The sequence below is a fragment of the Lethenteron reissneri genome, chromosome 27 (assembly GCF_015708825.2).
Source record: "Lethenteron reissneri isolate LAM-NWPU_2019-01 chromosome 27, ASM1570882v1, whole genome shotgun sequence".
Taxonomy (NCBI): Eukaryota; Metazoa; Chordata; class Hyperoartia; order Petromyzontiformes; family Petromyzontidae; genus Lethenteron; species Lethenteron reissneri.
In genome coordinates, this window is record NC_083805.1 from 2,438,471 (window position 1) to 2,456,808 (window position 18,338).

An 18,338-nucleotide genomic window follows, 5' to 3' on the forward strand; every position below is an offset into this window, starting at 1 on the left:
GCTTTTAAAACAACTTTTCAGTTCTTAAACGACACCTAGAAAAACTTTCCACAACCAAATCGCGAAAGTAAACAATTATTTGTTTTGTTAATGTTTAAAAAGTTTATCTGAGGGGAAACCCAATGAACCGCCCGCTCATCAATTCTAAATACTGTACTTAACAAGTGCTAACATCTCAAACAAACCCTTATTAACACACACAACCGACGACACACTTAATCGATTGATCAGCCATAGTGTAAATTATATTTATATAAATTTTAAACAAAATATAAATACATTTTAAAAGGGCCGGCGGATGGTGACACGCGGAGGAGTTTTTAAGCGCTCGGGCCGCCGCTTTCGCATTACGCTCCGCCCCCCCCCAGACTCGACGCTCGTGATTGGCCCGCGACAATGCGGTCGACCAATCACAGGCGCTCTCTCCCCCCCCTCCCAGACTCGACGCTCGTGATTGGCCCGCGACACCTCGCTCGACCAATCACAGGCGTCCACCCCCCCCAGACTCGACGCTCGTGATTGGCCCGCGACACCGCGTTGGACTCATCGCAGGCGCTCCCTCCGCCCCCTCCCAGACTCGACGCTCGTGATTGGTCCGCCACACCGCGCTCGACCAATCGCAGGCGCCGCTCGCTCGAAGCTCCGCCCCCTTGGGTGTTCTCTTTAAAAGGCGTGGGGGGGGGGGTGTGACAAGCGGCTGCCGGCTTCACGCGAGCACAGACGGAGCCGGGGGGGGGTGGCAGACAGAGCCGGGGAACCTCACTGGGACCACAACGGGAGGGACCACGCCAACATCGCTCGCTCTCTCGCTCTCTCTTAGACTCACGCTGGTAGGGAGAGAGGAGTGTGAGCAGAACTCGCGACGACGACCTTTTTTTTGGGCGGTTTTATAAAAACAACAAGAAGAAGCCACGGCAGTCATGTCCGGCAAACTGAAGCAACGCAGCTCGGCCAATGCCGCCGAAGAGGCCACCACGTCGCTGAACGAGAAGATTCTCAAGCAGTGCCACGTCCTCTACACGGATGGCGACAGTGGTGGGTGCCCCCCCCTCCCTTCCTCCTCCACTCCGTGGGGCGGGGCAGTGAGGCGGCCTTGCGCTCTCTACTGCTGCCCCCCTGCCCTTCCCCATCCGTACCTGCCCGCAGTGGCCCAATGCCTTCGCTTGGATTCTCCCCCCTGACATGGCACTTCCACTTAATCTACTTTGCTTCGTCATGCCCTGTCCTGCCCTGAATTGACCCTCTTCTTTGCCCTGGCTTACGTGGCCTCGTCTACCGCCGTCCCTGTTCCGTTCTGCCCCTCTGCTCTTCTTCCCCCTGTTGCCTATCATTTAGATTGCCCTGCTCTCCCCGTGCCTTGACTATCGTTACCACTTCTACCACCGTCTTGTCCTTACCCAGTTGATTCCCCTGCCTCGGCCTTTAATATTTCCAGTTTTCTCGCCCCCCCCCCCCCCCCCCCACGTCGTTCTCAACTAGGCCATCCACATTTTGCCTTCCCGTTATTATTCGCATGCCCCACCGCCACCACCACCAGAACCACCTCCCTCCCCTCCTTATAATCCCTGACCCTGCTCGACTTGGGACCCGCCTTGCCCCCTGGAATTCCCTGTCCAGCCCGCCCCATCCCTTCCCCTCGGGAGCTTGGAGGAGTAGGAGGAGGTCCGTGGTGGTGGTGGTGGTGCAGTGACGCGGTGACGTGGCGCTCCAAGGCCCCCCCCCCCCCCCCCCGGTGGGTGGCACGCCGCCCCATAAAGCCTGCCACGTTCTCGGTTCGGGGGTCATGGCTGAGAGACGTGGTGGGAGGTTAGAGTTGGGGATAGGCTCATCGCTGCGCGCCCATTGGCTGCCGGTCTCTCGTGAGAGAACCTCACCACTCACCGCTGGTTTAAAGGCGCAACTCCAAAAAAACCACGTTGATTTTATCTTGTAGATAACTATGGGCACCGTGTGTGTGTGTTTACGGCTGTTTAAGGTTATTTTGAAAGTACGTTAATAAAAAAAAATACTTTAAAATCACTTTAGAGGTTCGTGACATGACAGACACTGACCGACGTCACTGCCCCGGTTCCCTGACATGGCACTTCGCCTTAAGCGCAATGACGTCACGAGCGCGCTATGGCTGCATGCCAGAGACAATGATTTTCAAATATTTTCTCAAGAGTAAAGTTTTTTTTGACTCGTGTCTGACAGCCCAGGATGCACAACCTTTGGTGGGGTGGGGGGGTATTTCCTTTGAGGGAGCTATTTCACGTGGCGTGTTTAATCATGCTCTTGGCTATCTCGTGCCTTCCTCGTTGACAGCACAGATGCCATGTGGGGAGGAGGGTGTGAACACGCCTAAATAACCATGTCCGTGGGGTTTGTGATATTTCCAGATGCATTGGGAACCTGAAGTATCATGGGGCATTATTTTTTCATGGGATGAAACTAATCATGGGATGATTTTCATGGCATCTCTTAGTATCATGGGATCTTGTTTTTCATAGAACCTGAAGTATGTTTACCCTTGTGCCGCTTTCATCCGGCAGTATATGACCATCGCCGATGATGGTAATGGGGTGGCCTTAATCCAGCAGTAGATTGGTCATGGATGATAGCGATGATGGGGAGTCCTTCATCTCGCAGTAGATTGATCTGGGGCGATGATGACGACCACTCCAAATGACAGATTGAGTGGAAAATTCCACCTAAAGTGGTTTATGCAATCGGTCACACAGCCATATTTTTCCCTGTGGGTTATAGATGCCACCCAGTGTGACTTGGACAAATTAATGAGTCTGAGGCTTGGCTCTAAAGCACCTTTTGAGCAAAGAAAATGCCACGCCATTTAATCGCCTAGGCGAGGAGTTTGTTATTTTCCCGTCGGAAAGTTACGCCGTTTAATGTTGCTAAACAAAATAGCTGGCGAATGTCATCATCTGCAGCCTGCAGGTGGTATACACACAAAGAAACATGGGGAGTCGGGGGGTGGGAGAAAGATGATGGCTTTTATTGTTACCATTAAAAAATAACCAACGACAACACAAAACAGTATTGCTTGGGGAGAAAATAAATATTGGAGAGCGCATCAATCAGCGGCAGCGAGTTTGTCATGTGACCTCCAAGGTCGCATAAATCATAACCACTGGGCGCCGTGCTATTGCAGGTTATTGCCTGGCAACTTGGACCCAAAAAAAAGAAGGCGATAAAATAGCGATGGCATACCGATGATGGCATTGCGCATTTACGCAACCAAAAAAGGATGTAAATTCTGTACTTTGACCATTTGCTTGTATAACTTAAGTTTGATGTTGAACGTGCGCTGTTGTGTCCGTGTACATGCACGGGTGTCTGTGCGTTTGCGCGTGCAGGGCTCATTAAGGTTGCGGGCGACCTTGGCCTCAGTCTGCTGCCGCCCCGGAAGAAGATCACGGTGATGCTGATGGGAAATCACTCCGCTGGCAAGAGCTCCTTTATCAACTGGTGAGAGTGACGACGGAAGCTGGTGCAGGGGAGAGAGAGTGCGTGGGCAGGCTGGGCGTGTGAGTGATGAGTGGCGGTGCCGCAGTTTGCAGGGCCTTGGCCGCCAGGCGCCCGCCTCGACCGTGCATCATGACTGGAGTTGCGCGGCGATCCCAAATTGGCATGGATCACGGTTAGCGCAATTTTTTTGCATGTTTGTAATTTTAGAAATATTTGCTGTACGCCCAGCTCGGTATAAACTTTGGAAATTGTGTCTCTTTGGTACAGACTGTACGTTTACGTTTTAAAAATATTATTAGGGTTGCTGAGTGCAGGAACAATGGCCCAAAAAACACGAGGCAGCCATGAGAAAACAACACTATTGGAAGGTGTAATAGGTAAAGTGTTATTAATACGTTTCTTGAGTTGAACAAGGTTAAGAACTTTGGGCCTGCGGGGGAAGTATGCGTGCTTTTAAATGAAACGTGAATAATTCGTACGTTTTTCTCGTCAATTGCAGATCTAAAATTGAGCCTTGGGTGTTTTTTTATTTTCCCGTCGGTGTCTTTTGTCGCGGAAAACATTTCAGCAGAATTTTTTTTTGAGTTATCGGTAGAGCAAGCCGCGCAATCACTATGTGGACGTTCATAGCAGACCACACGCTTGCCGAGGGTTACAAACCCCTGCACGGCAGCCCTCCTTAGCCGCCGTTACCCAGTTTTAACGCGCTCCTCGCTGCAGCCTGCCCTCCCGAAAACCAGTGGTAAATTAAAATTACAACTTACGGAAGCATAGTTGGCAGAAATTCGATTCAATCGCAATTGAGAACAGATCTGCTGTGGTAGCCCAGGAAGAGGTAAACAGCAAGAAGATGGACGTTTTTTCCCATCTATACTGTTGTGGGGGCGGTAGTGCCTGAAGATCGGCTGATGTAAAAATGCTCGCACGCTCACAAACACTCATGTCGCCCTGCCTGTGCTGTCGCAGGTACGTGGAGGAACACCTTCAGAGGACCGGAGTCGCCATAGAAACCCAGGGATTCACGTTCGTCACGAGCGGACGCAAGCGGGAGTCCCTCACCGTGAGCCGTGATTAATGCGTGTATTGTTGCCTGCTCGACTTGCCTCTTTCCCTTGAGGGTGCGGCGTAGGTTTTTTTTACGGGACGTTTAGAAATGTCTCCATGGGATGCGTCGTCGGAAATGGGGTGACCTGAAATGGCGTCGGATGTGGAAATCCAGTTGCAAGCAAGTGCTACTGCAATAATTATGAAACGTTTTGTGATGCGATGTAATGAGGGATGGGGGAATGTACGAGTGATTTTTATTTTTACAACTAAGTGTGATCCCATTGAGACCAAACGCCTCTGTTTTTTGCCATGGAAGTCCTTTAAAAAGAGCAGAGATTTCGTAATATATATGCACATGTAGAATTATGTATGTATGACATAAACAGCTTCATGTCACACGTGGAGGTGTGTATGTCATACATATATTACAACCCTTGACAAGTGCTGGTCTGTGTCGGTTGGTGAAAAGCAACGGGGGGAGCATGGGATGCGGGACCATAAAAGAACAGAGCCACAATGGATAATATTGCTGCCCACCACTTAGCCCTGTATCCTACAGCAACCTGTTGTGTGCATGGATGATCACCGAGCTAAGCACTTTTCCATGCCCAACCCTACTTGGCTTCCGAAGTCTAATGAGATCGAGTGCATTCTGGGCGATTTATATCGGAGGCACAGCAACGCATACTAAATAAAACACGCGGAAGATGATGAACTTCACTGCGCAGAGGCTTGCTGGTGCTTAAGTTTAATGAAGGCAACGACGCAATTTTTAAAATTTCATTCATAACAAGTTTGTTATCTGGGATCATCTCCACTGAAGATGAATCCCTCGTTTGTGGCAGTGCCCCCGTGGTCGGCAAGTGCATTGGACGGGATAACGCTTGGTAACAACATCCCCCAAATTTAGCGCTCTCATTGTAACTGGCTAAACAAAGTTAGCCCAGGGTGCCCATGGAGTGCTCACTCGGCTGCCCGACCACGTCAGACGTGGTGGCTCAGCCTTATTCACGACACGGGGGGGGGGGGGGGGGGGGTCAGACGCCGGCTACATATAGCCGTGACGGGGAGCTATTTAGGTGCGGCGTGATCGGATAGCCGGCCTAATTTTAGCGTGCGGACTCTACTTCATGCCCGCGATTAAGGTCACAGCCACGGTATTGCCACTCGGCTGCACTTCGGATGCACCAGCAAATTCTACCGGAGCCGAGCGTGTGGGCGCGGAGCGAAAGCCGGTTGGCGAGTGGGGCCGCGGCGACCTTGACGATGGTTACGCGTCGCAAGCGGCGGTGGCGGTCGAGCGTAGATTTTGGAGGCTGCGAACCCTGCAAGAGGGGTAATCCACTTGAAAATTGCTTCTCTTTCAGGGAAATGCCACACTCCATCTCTACCCGCACTTCAAGGCCCTGCAGAACTTTGAAGGTAGGCGTCGTCTGTGCAGGAAGGGCGTTGGCTGGCGGGGAGAGTGAATTACGGCAGTTACGGAAGCTGGACGGGTCTGAGAATTACATTACCATAATGAAAACGTGGCGTTTGGCACTGTATTCTGTACTGCTGCATGAATAATATATGCGTGTGTCTATATATATACTGCTGCGCTTTGATACCACATAGTACATGTTCTGTTACTCTTATGCCACGGATATTTAACATTTTGATTATTAAGTTCACTCCAAATATGTTAAATTATAGTGAGTGGCATTTGGATCTTTACTAACAGTATCAAGGTTGTCCAGCAGGGAGTGCTCTATAACCGCACAAATTGAGCCACATGTGGCTTTCAAAAAAAAAAGTCGTGCTAACATTCAGGGTCGGGTTAATATAATCGTGTATCGAGAATATTTAACAACGAATAATATCGTGACATTTTGGAGCAAGGCGTACAAAAAAAATCTACACCGCAAAAAGAAAGCCTCGAAGTTTGCATGTCTGCATTGTGGCAAGCATATCCGTTGTGACTGGCGGTCATTTAGAGACGAGATGGCTGCTACTGGTGTAAAGGTGAAGGGATGTTGTGAAGGTATGTGTTTAGATATCGGTTTGGTTCGAGTTTATTTTTGTTGGAGGGGGTGAGCTGGCATTTGCCGATCGTGATGAGGGCCAGCGGTATTTGTGCAATGCGGTGTGTCCAGCTTTGGAGAGGGCCCGTTTCTGCGACACATTTTTCATCTCGGGATTGTCTGGTGGAAAAATTCCCGTACATGGCGAGCCGTCTTCCCCTGGATTTGGCACTGGCCATGAGGGGGGGGGGTTGGGGGTGGAGTGGTGGGGGGGGCGGTTGTGGTGGCGGTGGTGCACGGCAGTGTGGTGACTCATCCAACTCGTCGACTGGCGAGCGGGTGGACAGGCGCATGCGCCGAGCAGTACGCCCTTCGCGAGTGCGCACGCTCGCGTACATACGCACACACGCCCGGCGCACACGCAGCCACCCGCATTTGAAACCAGAGTGGGGCCACGCACGCACTAGTTGTGCGTCAGATGATGTCACTGTCTCCGTGGCAACGCAGCCATCAGCTGACGGGACGTTGATGTCAGCAGCCCTCCCCATCCTCCCGCCCCTTTTCTCCCCCCCCGAGGCTTTTTTTTAAACTCACTACGCATTAACTGTCTGGCTTCGGGTGCTGTGGGGGACACCAGCGACACAAAATAGATTTTTTTTTTAATGTTTTAAAGTGATAGAAAAGAAAAAAAAAATGGATGGTCTCGCGTTGCCGGTTCTGGATTGGTAAGTAGTATTTTTTTATCGAGTTGAATTAACTCATTTTGAAGTGATGTGCGTGCAGCTAATTTTTTTTCCTCTTTACGTATCTATGTATACATGTCCGCTCTATTCCTGTTTTTGCCCTTTCGTATTGCGTTGTCTTTGGAGCTGCTTTACTCCGTTTATTGGCCCGTAATCGGCGGCGTTGTTCGTGAAGGCAACGTGGCAGCGCCACCTCGTTAACTGCCAACGGGCAGGATTCCGAATCTGTGGGTGGGGAGTTGGAGGGGGGGGGGTTACAGCGGATCGGCGGTAACTTTTGGTATTTGTTTTCGTGAACTTGCACTGCATTACGCGTAACGGGGTAGGATTGGAAGCATATGTGGGGCGAGAAACCCTGGCCAGAGCAGAAATGCTACATATCTCCGGGCGCCGTGTGACCCCCCTGGCGCCGGGGTGCATTTCAAGGTGCGTGCTCATTCGGCGGCGGGGGGGCGCCCATTGTGCTGGTGATGATGAGTAAACGTGTAAAACCGTCGCTTGCGTAATTTGCGCTTCTGTGCATGAATAGAGACGTCTCGACGTCGGGGTGTTTCGTGTAATTGTGTAAGCGGTGCCGCAACAGTCTTTCCAAACCAAACCTTTCGCCTCCGTGTAAAAAAAAAAAATGTTAACCCATACTGTGCTTTCACCGTCGGACAAAAAAAAATCTATCGTTGGAAATGTAATGGAGGGAGGGTTATGCAATGTCATAGTGTGTGCGTGTATATATGTATATACGAGGACACGAGTAGACAAATGTTATCTCAACTCCCCACCCTACATTTGTATTGAATACTGTACTTGTAAGAATAATAATCACGTCCTTTATGCAGTGAAGCCTCACTGCCTCTTAAAACTCTCTTTCGAGGAGGATCCTGTACTGGGATGCTCCTACCGTGGCACGGTAACAGCTCGCGCAGCGCTCTCCCTTCTCAGCTACTGCCTCCCCTCGCGCCTTCACCAGCCGCCCCTTTATTTCGCAATTGCTGACATCTCCGCCGGAGTGAGTGCGAGTCGCTCGCCGCATACGCAGAAACTCACGGAAACTCCCCTCGGCGGACCAGACGGGGGATTTCAAATCCGGGACAATGAAGCCGGCCGTCGCTCGTCTCCCTGGCCGCCCCACTGCAGCCCTTCGCTGGCCAGCTTTAGTTCCGGCCGAGGCGAGTAAAGCTGCCAGTTGAAGAGCTATAGTGGGCGGCCACGCTCAACCCGACGCGGGATGGACTCGGCTCCGCTGTCTCCACCATCACCACGACAGCGGCTTACCACCGCCATCACTCGCTTACAGTCACACACGATGTTATTTTTTCCGGGCTGCGTCATGTTCCGTTGTTGGTCGGGTGCAAATGCTTCGCTCTCTCCGTCAATGACGGTCGGTCTGTTTGCACGTTGTTTCCATGATACGCGTGCGATGTTTGTACACCATGGTGGCTTTGTTTGTGCGTACGTATACTATTTAATTGCGGCCTCGATATTTGCTTTGGTGCCATGCTCCCTACACCTGTGAAGGCGTTTAAAATTTTTGCCAGGATTTTGGCTGCTGGACCTGGGTGGTTGTAAATGCCGAAAACCGAAGGGCGTGTCCCCATTCTCCTGCCTCTGTAAGATTCGTGACGTCAGCATGATTCACCCGAGAAAAATGTGCTTGCCTTGTTGGGTAGAACACATTGTTGCCTTTGTGTAATTTTTGATGGTTTTTTTTTCTGCCGCCAATATCGTCAGTGTCGTATCATGAGATGAAGAATCGATTTGGAACTCTAGTAACTAGTTTATTGAGTGGCCCACGAGAAGTGGATTACACAACTACCCCTGTGAAACCTTCCAAGTGACCTCTGGTGTGCGTACAGTCGTGAATGGCCCACCGACCTCGCCACAGAGAGCAATGTCCGTTTAACCAATGTGTTCCATTCTCAGCACTGGAATTTTGCCAAAATTAGAATGGCACAACGGTATGGGGATTTTTTTGATATTCGTCGGATTGGGTGGAGACCAGCTTGTTGCCATCACGCTGGGGGTGTTTTTTTTCTGCACCGCCATTCTGCTGCGGCGTGGCGTCATTTTATGTGCACGCCCTCCCTGCCCTCTCTACCCCCCCCCCCCCTCCCCGCCGCTCCACTCCGCACACTCAGGTGTGTCGGAGTACCTGTGCACGGAGATTTCCACATCCAAGCAGAAGAAGTTCAGCCTGGTGACCTTCATAGACACGCCTGGCTTAGTGGACGGTGACATGAAGTACCCCTTTGATGTCGACAAGGCCCTGCTGGGGCTAGGTAATGTCATTTTGCTCGTGATAAAATAGTTTTACCTGTGGCACACCACAGGAAGGAGAGTAGAGTCAAAGGATATGATGCGTGGCAAAAGAGATGGGAATGGGAAGGGACGAAGAGAAAGATTGGAAAATAAGCGGAATGGAAAAATGGGAGCAAAAGGACCAGGAGAGATGAGGCTACATCAGTACCTCGACGTGGCTGCACGGAGCAGAGTTTTCACAGGGGGCAGGTAGGAGAGGAGAGGGATTCGGTGGGGGCGGCCACACGTCACTTGATTTATGGGAGGCTTGAGTGGATTTGGATATGCATGTACATTACAGTACATTAATCATGAGTGTGGGGTTAGACAGATTATGCTTGGTGTGTTTTTTCCACTTCAATCTGCTCCACTTGTGTTTTTGTTTTAACATTTTCATTTTGTTTCATTTCCTTTGCGTGCTTACCGTTCTTATTCATGTTTCAATGTAGTTGCCTTGCACATCGTCTTGCACAGAGGCTGTACAAGTTCAGATTATTATTGTGGTCTGTGTGTGCGCGCGCGCATTTGTATATGTTTTAATTCCCGGCGACTATTTAGAAATGTGATGTTTGACGTCTCATTAACATCCCCCTGGCGTGTGTGTGAGGTGTGAGCAGTAGGGTACAGTGTCTCGCGCACTGTCCCCCAGTCCTTTGCAAACTTGGCAACCTGTCATTCAATTCCTGGCCATGGTGCAGTGTCATTAGCTGCCGCTGGGCATTTTGTAGGTCAACCAAGACATAAGTGATTACCTTTGGCCAGTTGCATGTATGACCTTCGGTAATTGTTTCACTGTAATCCTTTCTTGCATTTTTAATGACAAACGAAGTAAAACGTTAACGCCCGCTGCTGTGATGTGTAAACATCGGCACTGGTGAGACCAACGTGGCCAGGCATGGTGCTGGCCACACCACTCTCTTGTGTGTACCCCTGTTGTCTTTAAAAGGTGCTTGCTAACAGGATTGAAAGGCCATGCTGAGGGTGTGTCCATGCGTGCGTGCATTGGCACAGGGAGGAGCACAGGCGGTGAATCTGACGGTCATCTCAGTCGGTTAACCCGGCGAGGCCTTTGACGCGTCAAGCGACTTCAGAGTCCATCGCAAGACGATGCCTGACGCAAGGCACTATTGGCGACGTCACCATCGCTTGGTGGGCGAGGTGCTGGCCATTGTTGGTTAACGTGTGTGCGTGTGTCCGACCGGCAGGTGAGCTGTCGGACCTGCTGTTTGTGTTCTTCGACCCCATGGGGCAGGCGCTGTGCAAACGCACGCTCAACATCGTAGAGCGACTCAACGAGAACCACGGCGACAAGATCCGCTTCTACCTGAGCAAGGCGGACGAGGCCGGCTCGGAGAGCGACCGCCAGGTCAGGGAAAGGAGAGAGTGGGAGAGAGAGGCCTGGTCCGTGTTCGGGATGGGGTTAGGGTTGGGGCGTTTTAAAAGCCGTGTCGAGAGACGCACCCAGGCTGGCACTGCTGAGAACCATGGTGGAGTGGTATACGAGCACAAATAAAATTAACCTTGTAATTATTAATGTCATAAACACCGCATAATTAAAAAAACATTTTCCGTGATACAAGGCAGGGACTCGTGACAGAAGTGGTAATTTATTTTATTCTGTAATTAGGGTGATTCATACGTTTGGCTTGAACCACTTCTCTGCCAATTTTTGATAAAAACATGTTTTATTTTCCATTTTTCCACCAAACATTTGCAGAAACTTCCTCTGCCAGCCATATGAATCATTCCCTTTAGTTTGTCCTACATTGCCGCAGCATTGACATCCATTTAGCTGTTGCTGTTGTGCTCTTGTTTGTGCACGGCGTTGTGCAGTGATTTTTTTCAATTATTATTTTTCTTTCTCCCGTCCTCCAGAGGGTCATGATGCAGATCGTCCAGGAGTTATGCAAGCGGCCCGGCCTTAACAAGTGCGGCTTCGACATGCCCACAATCTACATCCCTAACCCCAACAAGGTGCCGTCTCGTTCACGCCATGCGCGGCGCCACGGTTTTGCCATCGCACAACCCTGGCTCGCGGCCAAAAGAAATAAAACCTCTCGCTGCACCGCTGCAGCGGTCGCTTAACATCGTCAAGCAAGCAAGCGGGCGGGGGACGAATGCGCTTTTGACGAAAGCGTTAACGTGGTTTTTCACTCGTTGGTGATCGCAAGTAAATTTGTCATTGTGTATACACTGGAAGTGCTTTGTGGAAGCAATGACAACCGTAAATGGTGATGCTTCCATTTTTTTAAAGACGTGCGCCTCCCAGGCTGTCCCCCCTGGGCTGCAATACATGGGTGTTAATGTTCTGTTAATAAGACATAAAAATACTTGAAAGTTACAGTTTGGTGATCTGTAACTGTGTAACCCTCCAAATGAGGTCACTACCTCTCCAACATTCCACACATATCAATTGCGCAATGTCAAGAGATTTTTTTATATATATAATTGCACTTAGCCGTGACTTTAAATATCTTTTTCTTTCCGCTCACCATGCTTTAAATTCCTAATCAGGTAGCCCAGCGCACGCACACACACACACACGAGTTAAGTATAATACCCATTGCTTTGCATTGCCCTTGGAGTTGCTCACGTGGATGCTAATCCTATCGGTGACATTTTTTTTAACCACCCCCTCCCCCTGCGAATCTAAATCCTCGTAGTTATGATCATGTAACTTTAAACCCTCGAACGTAAATGCGATAGTTGTGTAAACTTTTACACCCTGTTTTGAAAGCTGTTGGAAATGTCCAGAAGGTGACTCGGGTTTCGGGCATGCAGGCAGGCTTGGGCCAGCCGCCCAAACGTGGTGCGAGACGTGTGGAATGTTCCACCCGAATCCCAGCGAGCTTCATGCAGAGGACTTTCCCGTCTCCTCGGTGGTCGCTGTAAAATTTAGGTTTTTCTTTTAATCCACGCGAAACTGGTGGCTTAGCCATCGTGAAATGCACTATTGTCAGGATGTAATTTTTTTTCTGCTCTTGCTCAATCCACTGCTGGATGAGTTCCTCCGAGCAATCGCATCCGTCGTGGTGGTTCCTTGATTTGTAGTTCACCGTGTTGGTTAGTGAGGGTTGGTGAAGATATGGGGGTTATATAATGGATGCTGCTGCACTGCCCTCTTTCTGCCGTGACATTTAATCGCAGGTGGTTGTAATTCACATTCAAGCCCAGGCTCTCAGCCATGCCCCCTGATTGCTCTGACATGGTAATAAGCCTACTGAGTAGGATAAAAGTGTGGCCCTGTCAAAGGATCAGGACCCCCTGCCCCACCCCACGCTCATTCCTTGGGTGTGCGCGCATGTGTGTGTTTCTGTTTACAGCCGTCTATGGGGAGCAGTAGTGCAGTGGTTAGTGCAAAGCGCTACCAACCCGGCAACCCGGGTTCGATTCCCGCTTAGGACCATTAACAGTGGCAAATATTTTAATCGGTCCTGGGCCTCCCGATGTCAACGCAGCCTTAAAATGAGTACCTGGTGCGGTGGGGAAATCAGCACTGGGGGGAGACTAAGGCAGCCGGGGCGTGGTGCTGGCCACCCATCCCCCTCGTGCCGTGCTGGCCTTCCATAGGTGCTCGCTAACAGCACTTGCCCGAGCTGTCTGCTAAGGCTCTTATGTTTTGTGTGCAGCCGAGCCGCTGTGTAAACCAGATCGAGGAGGTGTGCAAGTCCATCGAGAAGACCATCAACCAGACGATTCAGAACACGCTCAACACGCTGGAGAAAGACTGCGAGCTCATTGCGAGCACCATCGACCGCAAGCTGCACAATGATCGGTCCGACCGGGGGTGTTCATCAACTCTAACCTGACACTGCAGCCGCAGCAATCCATCGCAAACCACTGGAACGATTTACAAAACTGCCACATCAGTCACATTATGCCGCAGCAATCGCACACTGCCATTGCTCTTACGGTCTGCCACAATACGTCTTTCTTGCAAGCTGCCACAGCAATTGGACACCCCTCACTACTACCCCACCGCATTGGGTACAAACTGCTCTGTCCTTCCTTCGCAGGGAGGCGAGCAGGCACAACCGCACCGCACGCTGCAAGGGTCTGCTTCTCGGAATACTGTCCCTCGCCCTACCCACGATGCTCTTCGCCAATTTCCTGTTGGCCAGCGTTGGGCAGGAAGTGTTGGCATCGGTGCTGGGCCGGGAGACCCTGGATACCGTGCGCGTGGGGCTGGTGCGTGTTACGGACGGCTGACGGCACTTTTTTAAGCGTCGCGTTGCACATAACATGTTGGCGCAAGGCTTCGGTAATTAAGAAGCCAAATAAGTTACACATGTGACCATGAAATGTAATCTTTTGTCGGCACGTGTGTGGTTGTTGCGGATGCAGGCGCCATTGGCGGTGATTTGGGATTGGATCCACGAGGAGAACCACACGTTCTTCATTCTGGGTGTCGTCGTGTTCTCGCTCATTCTGTTGTTCATCGCCAAGTATATCTGCAGGTATGGTGATCGCAGGGTTCTCGCCAATGCTCCTTCTCAGCTGTTGCCCTATGCCCATCCATCTGTTCGTTCAGTCTCTCCTTCCATTAGCGGGAACATTTGAGCCTGTGATATCCATTTGCGGTGTAACCCGTGCACTTCTAAAAACAAAAATCTCCACGCCTGTTCAAGATTGCTGCTTACGTATTCGGTCGGTTTCTCGAGTGGCAGTGCATGTGACGGCACGGTAACCTCTGGGCGACCGGCTGTCGAGTTTGTCGTGCAATGCGCCTGTACGCGTCTCCTCTCGTGTGCTCTCGCGTGTTGTCGTGCAGGTCACAAGTCACCCTCAGCAGTCGCGAGCGACGGCAGTTGGAAGAGAAACGCACGTACGTGCAGACCGTCGTCAAGCAGAAGAAGGTAAAGCATTGAGCGTGTCCTGAAAGTACCGTGAAGTAAAAGAACAGAAATAGAAAAAGAGGAAGATTTGAAAGAACGAAAATTTGTCCTTCAGAAAGTGTAGATATGTGCTGTTACCTCGTACAGTGAGAGCCCGTCCCCCTGTTATTTTGACGTTTGGATTTCTTCCCCATTTCAAAATGTTTCCTAGTTTGAGGCTTTGGTGAGGACATAAAAATATTTGCTGTTTTAATTGGATGTTAAGGTTCTCAAGTTGCGTTGGTTGGATAGCCTCGCAGGTCCGTCGGTTCACAGTTAATTGTGAAAGCGTTTGTTTTGAGCGTTATTGATACAAAGTGTATTTTATTTAAATATAATGGTCACACCTCTTGCCTGTTGTTAAAGTATTACAAGTTATTGCTGTTGTGGGACTTGCGACCAAATCACCTCGACTGCGTCTGATCCATTAAAACGCGGGAGGCTGTGCGTTGTATGTAAATTCATGCAAATGTGCAGTCATCGTTGAGCTGTTTGTTCCGAGTGACGACATGGAGCCAATGCGTCTCCCCCACTCGACAGAGGAAGCTGTACGAAGATTACCTCCGGCAGAGCGTCGCAGACCACGACATGGACTGAGGGAGGAAGGCGTGTGACATCGCGACCCGAAAGGGACCGCCGCAGCCTCTCGCACTACCTCGCCGTGACCTCTGCCGGTGTACATTGTGTGTTCGGATCAAGCTCGTTGCATGCCCCCCCCCTTCCCAAGACCCCTCCAGCAGGGTATCATTGGGCAGCTAGAAAAATTCCCACCCCCTTTATCTCGTCTTCCCTAGCCGTGACAATGCTGTGTAACAATTGGACGTGTAGATTTTCATGGCCATCCGTAATGCAAGTGAAGATAATGTAACGTTAAAGTTTTGGCGAGATGCGACGTATGCACACGGCAAGATGGTGGGTCAAGGAATCATTCCGTATGCTGTATCGTACCGCGCAGCTCAAGAAAGCCGTCGTCGGCCGCTCAGAAACCACCTTTATAACAGGGTCACGTGTTCCGCGTTGCGAGGAAAGTGTTCCCTGATGGAAGAACCGCGTTATAGCGATAAAGCGTTGTGTGAACACGCATTAAGCGAGGAATTATCGGACCTGGAATGCTGCAATAATGTCTTTTTCGCGCAAACACTATTCTTTTATTCGAATCGCGAGGAAGATTTTGATGTGGTTAGTTGGTGCTCAATAAACAGATGGCATTTGTGTGCATATGTACGAGATGCACATGGGTGGGTCTAGGGTCTGCAGTTCTGGATTTTCACTGCCGCACACTTTTCTACATCGCATTTGATTAGAAAAATACGCACATTTCTTAGGTATTGGTTTGTGTGTAGGCGGACTGCCCATTTGCTGATGGAGGTCTGTTTTCGTGATTCCGATGGAGACCTGTATGGGTGGATCAACTACGCCAGGCAGGAACATGCCGTCCATGACACATGCCTTGCCCTAAATGTTTAGTTTTAACACTCATAACTGTCGTAACTGTTTACACTTGTGACGGTATATGACGTTACGGAACCGTGGCCAAAATGTATTTTTCTCACTAATAATGGTTGACTAACTTTTAAAAAAGTGTTTTTTCTTCAAATGAGTGACATATCGTGATCTTGGATGTTGACTCCAGACATTCCCTGGGAATGCAGTAAGTCTAAGTGCAGCTCTTTCGATCGATACCAGGTTGAGCCAATTTTCTACGGTGGGTTTTTTGACGTCGCAGATTGATAGTTATTATTTTTTTTACAACCTAGTAACTTAATACACGTCCGCTGTTTAATACTGACCAGTTGCTGTTAAGCGCGTGGTGTTTGATAGCAGCCACGAATTGAGAAACAGATCTGCGCGTTATTCATATGATCATTATGGCGTTACCCGGGATACCAAATAATACAAAATTACCGAGGCAATTAAATATTTTATTTCTGGGACACTTTTTTCCCGGGGTGTACCTAACTCCACTACGTTCGAAAACCGGTGCTACTCCACGATGTCGAAACACCAAATGGCATAAAAAATCCGTGATCGAAAAATGCAACTTTGAATAGTGCATCGTGTACAGCTCGTCGAGATGAGTCGATTGCCGCATCGCCGACCAACAAACTAAAAATGACCGCATCACGGACATTGTGCGAGAGCCCGGGGTACTGCCATAAAGTTCATATCCTCTCTGCAACGGCCCCGGATGACCTATTGATCTGTAATAAAACAAAAAACACGCAATCATGTCTGTCGCGTGCTGTATTGTACTGAGCAGGGTAATGTCGGAGAGGGCTGTTGAGGTTGGTGGGCATGTTTATGCTGTTATTCTATTCTGGTGGATGTGTAAGCGAGTGCAGTGATATTTCCCGCACGGAAAGTTAAGAAATCCACGTATTCGCCGTTTTAAGGAGATTGCAAATGATAATCGGATTGTTCACAAAGTCTGCTTTTTTGCCCCGGAGCAGACCTTATGAAGTGGATAAAAAAAGTTTCGTGCGACCAACGGAGGTTGGGGGGGCAATGTAAAGATGCCAAACGTCTTGGTTTTACCAGTCCTGCTACAGTTTCGGAAAGGCCGTCCCTGTATTTGCAAAAGGTGCGATTTTTTTCCCCCAGTTTAAAATGTTCAGCCATCGAGAGGCTCGATTCGTGATGTCGGCAAAGTGGAGGTGTTTCTAAAGTATTATTGGTTCTTTCGGTAAAGTCACGTAGAAGGGAAATATTTTATTTGTTTATTTTATTACGTAAATTTTTTATTTTATGTCCCTTCGACGTGACTTTACCGAAAGAACCAAAAATATGAATCCTTGCAGTCACGAAAGCTTGAAATCGAAAAATGTCTTTCTAAAGTGTTTTTTGGCGGAGTTGACTGGGCCGTCATCAGAAGTGGCAAGCCCCCACTTGGTTTTGGCCTGGGATAGTGATTGGGCTCTGCCAACCTCTCGTCCTTTAGGCCGGAGGAAGTGATCCGTGGAACTGTTTCAGATCCTGTACGATGTTTTTCTTCACAGAACAAGATTAGTTACGGCCCAATTGCGTAACTGTTTCGATTTTATGGCCCAGCAAAAAGTTACAGTAATTGTTTTAATGGTGTTTAAGATTGTGTGTAATTTATCATCCGTCGTGATCATTCCACTGCTGGATGACAGCACCTCAAACCAAGCCGGTGCTTATATCCCCCGCGGTGCAACATTCCACTTAAATGTATTCGCTACTGACTTCCCGACATTATCTCGGATGTGTTTCCATTCCTGGGCTGCCACTCCCGCTCATCATTCTTAACCAACACTAAGTGACGGTGACGTCACAACGGCGCCTGTGCCAGGCCAGGTGCACTTTGAGTCCACACACCCACACCCTTCTTGCCCATTTTTCTTTTGACTATCCATAACAATTGAAAGTCGCGACGCTTGCCTGCTTACGCTCTCGAATCCGTGTCTCCCAGTGGTCTTCGTCGTCTCAACAGAACTCCCAAAGCGTGCAATTTTGTCCACGGTTCTTGGCGAAACTTTAAAAAAAGTTTTGTTCCGCCTAACGTCATGGGACTCCCCACCCCCTTGGCCAATTGGGGAGGGTTGGTGGGGGGATGGGGGTGTTCAAGTTCAAGTTCATTTATTAGGCATAGCCCTGTGAGCCATTCGGCTCTTGAATCGGGTGCAACCGCAACAAACAAAAAACTAAAACATGAACAAGAAAACATCTTAAAGTGAATATGTGACTAAGTGCAAATAGAAAATCCAAGAAAAGACAGCAAAATATTGCAGAAAAAGCACCGTACACCAACACTGTGCAAAACTCAGTGGGATGCAAGTCAAACAACAACAACCACAAGACAACTTAGATTAAGGCCATCAGTCTAACTCCGTACTATTGATGGTGGGGGGGGATTGGCGATGGGGGGGGGGGGGGAACGGTGGTGGGGGGGGCTGGGA

At 49.7% G+C, this 18,338-nt stretch overlaps 1 protein-coding gene across 1 annotated transcript; it reads left to right on the forward strand.

The window, feature by feature from the left end:
- The first annotated feature begins 706 nt into the window (after positions 1–706).
- Positions 707–16,647, forward strand: LOC133348335 (uncharacterized). The gene is made up of 12 exons (XM_061561077.1): positions 707–1,035; positions 3,354–3,465; positions 4,432–4,525; positions 5,880–5,934; positions 9,388–9,528; positions 10,753–10,913; positions 11,423–11,521; positions 13,177–13,322; positions 13,564–13,735; positions 13,892–14,004; positions 14,319–14,403; positions 14,962–16,647. Exons 1-12 carry the CDS (start codon positions 921–923, stop codon positions 15,016–15,018), a joined length of 1,350 nt encoding a protein of 449 aa, XP_061417061.1. The 5' UTR covers positions 707–920; the 3' UTR covers positions 15,019–16,647.
- The last annotated feature ends 1,691 nt before the right edge of the window (positions 16,648–18,338 follow it).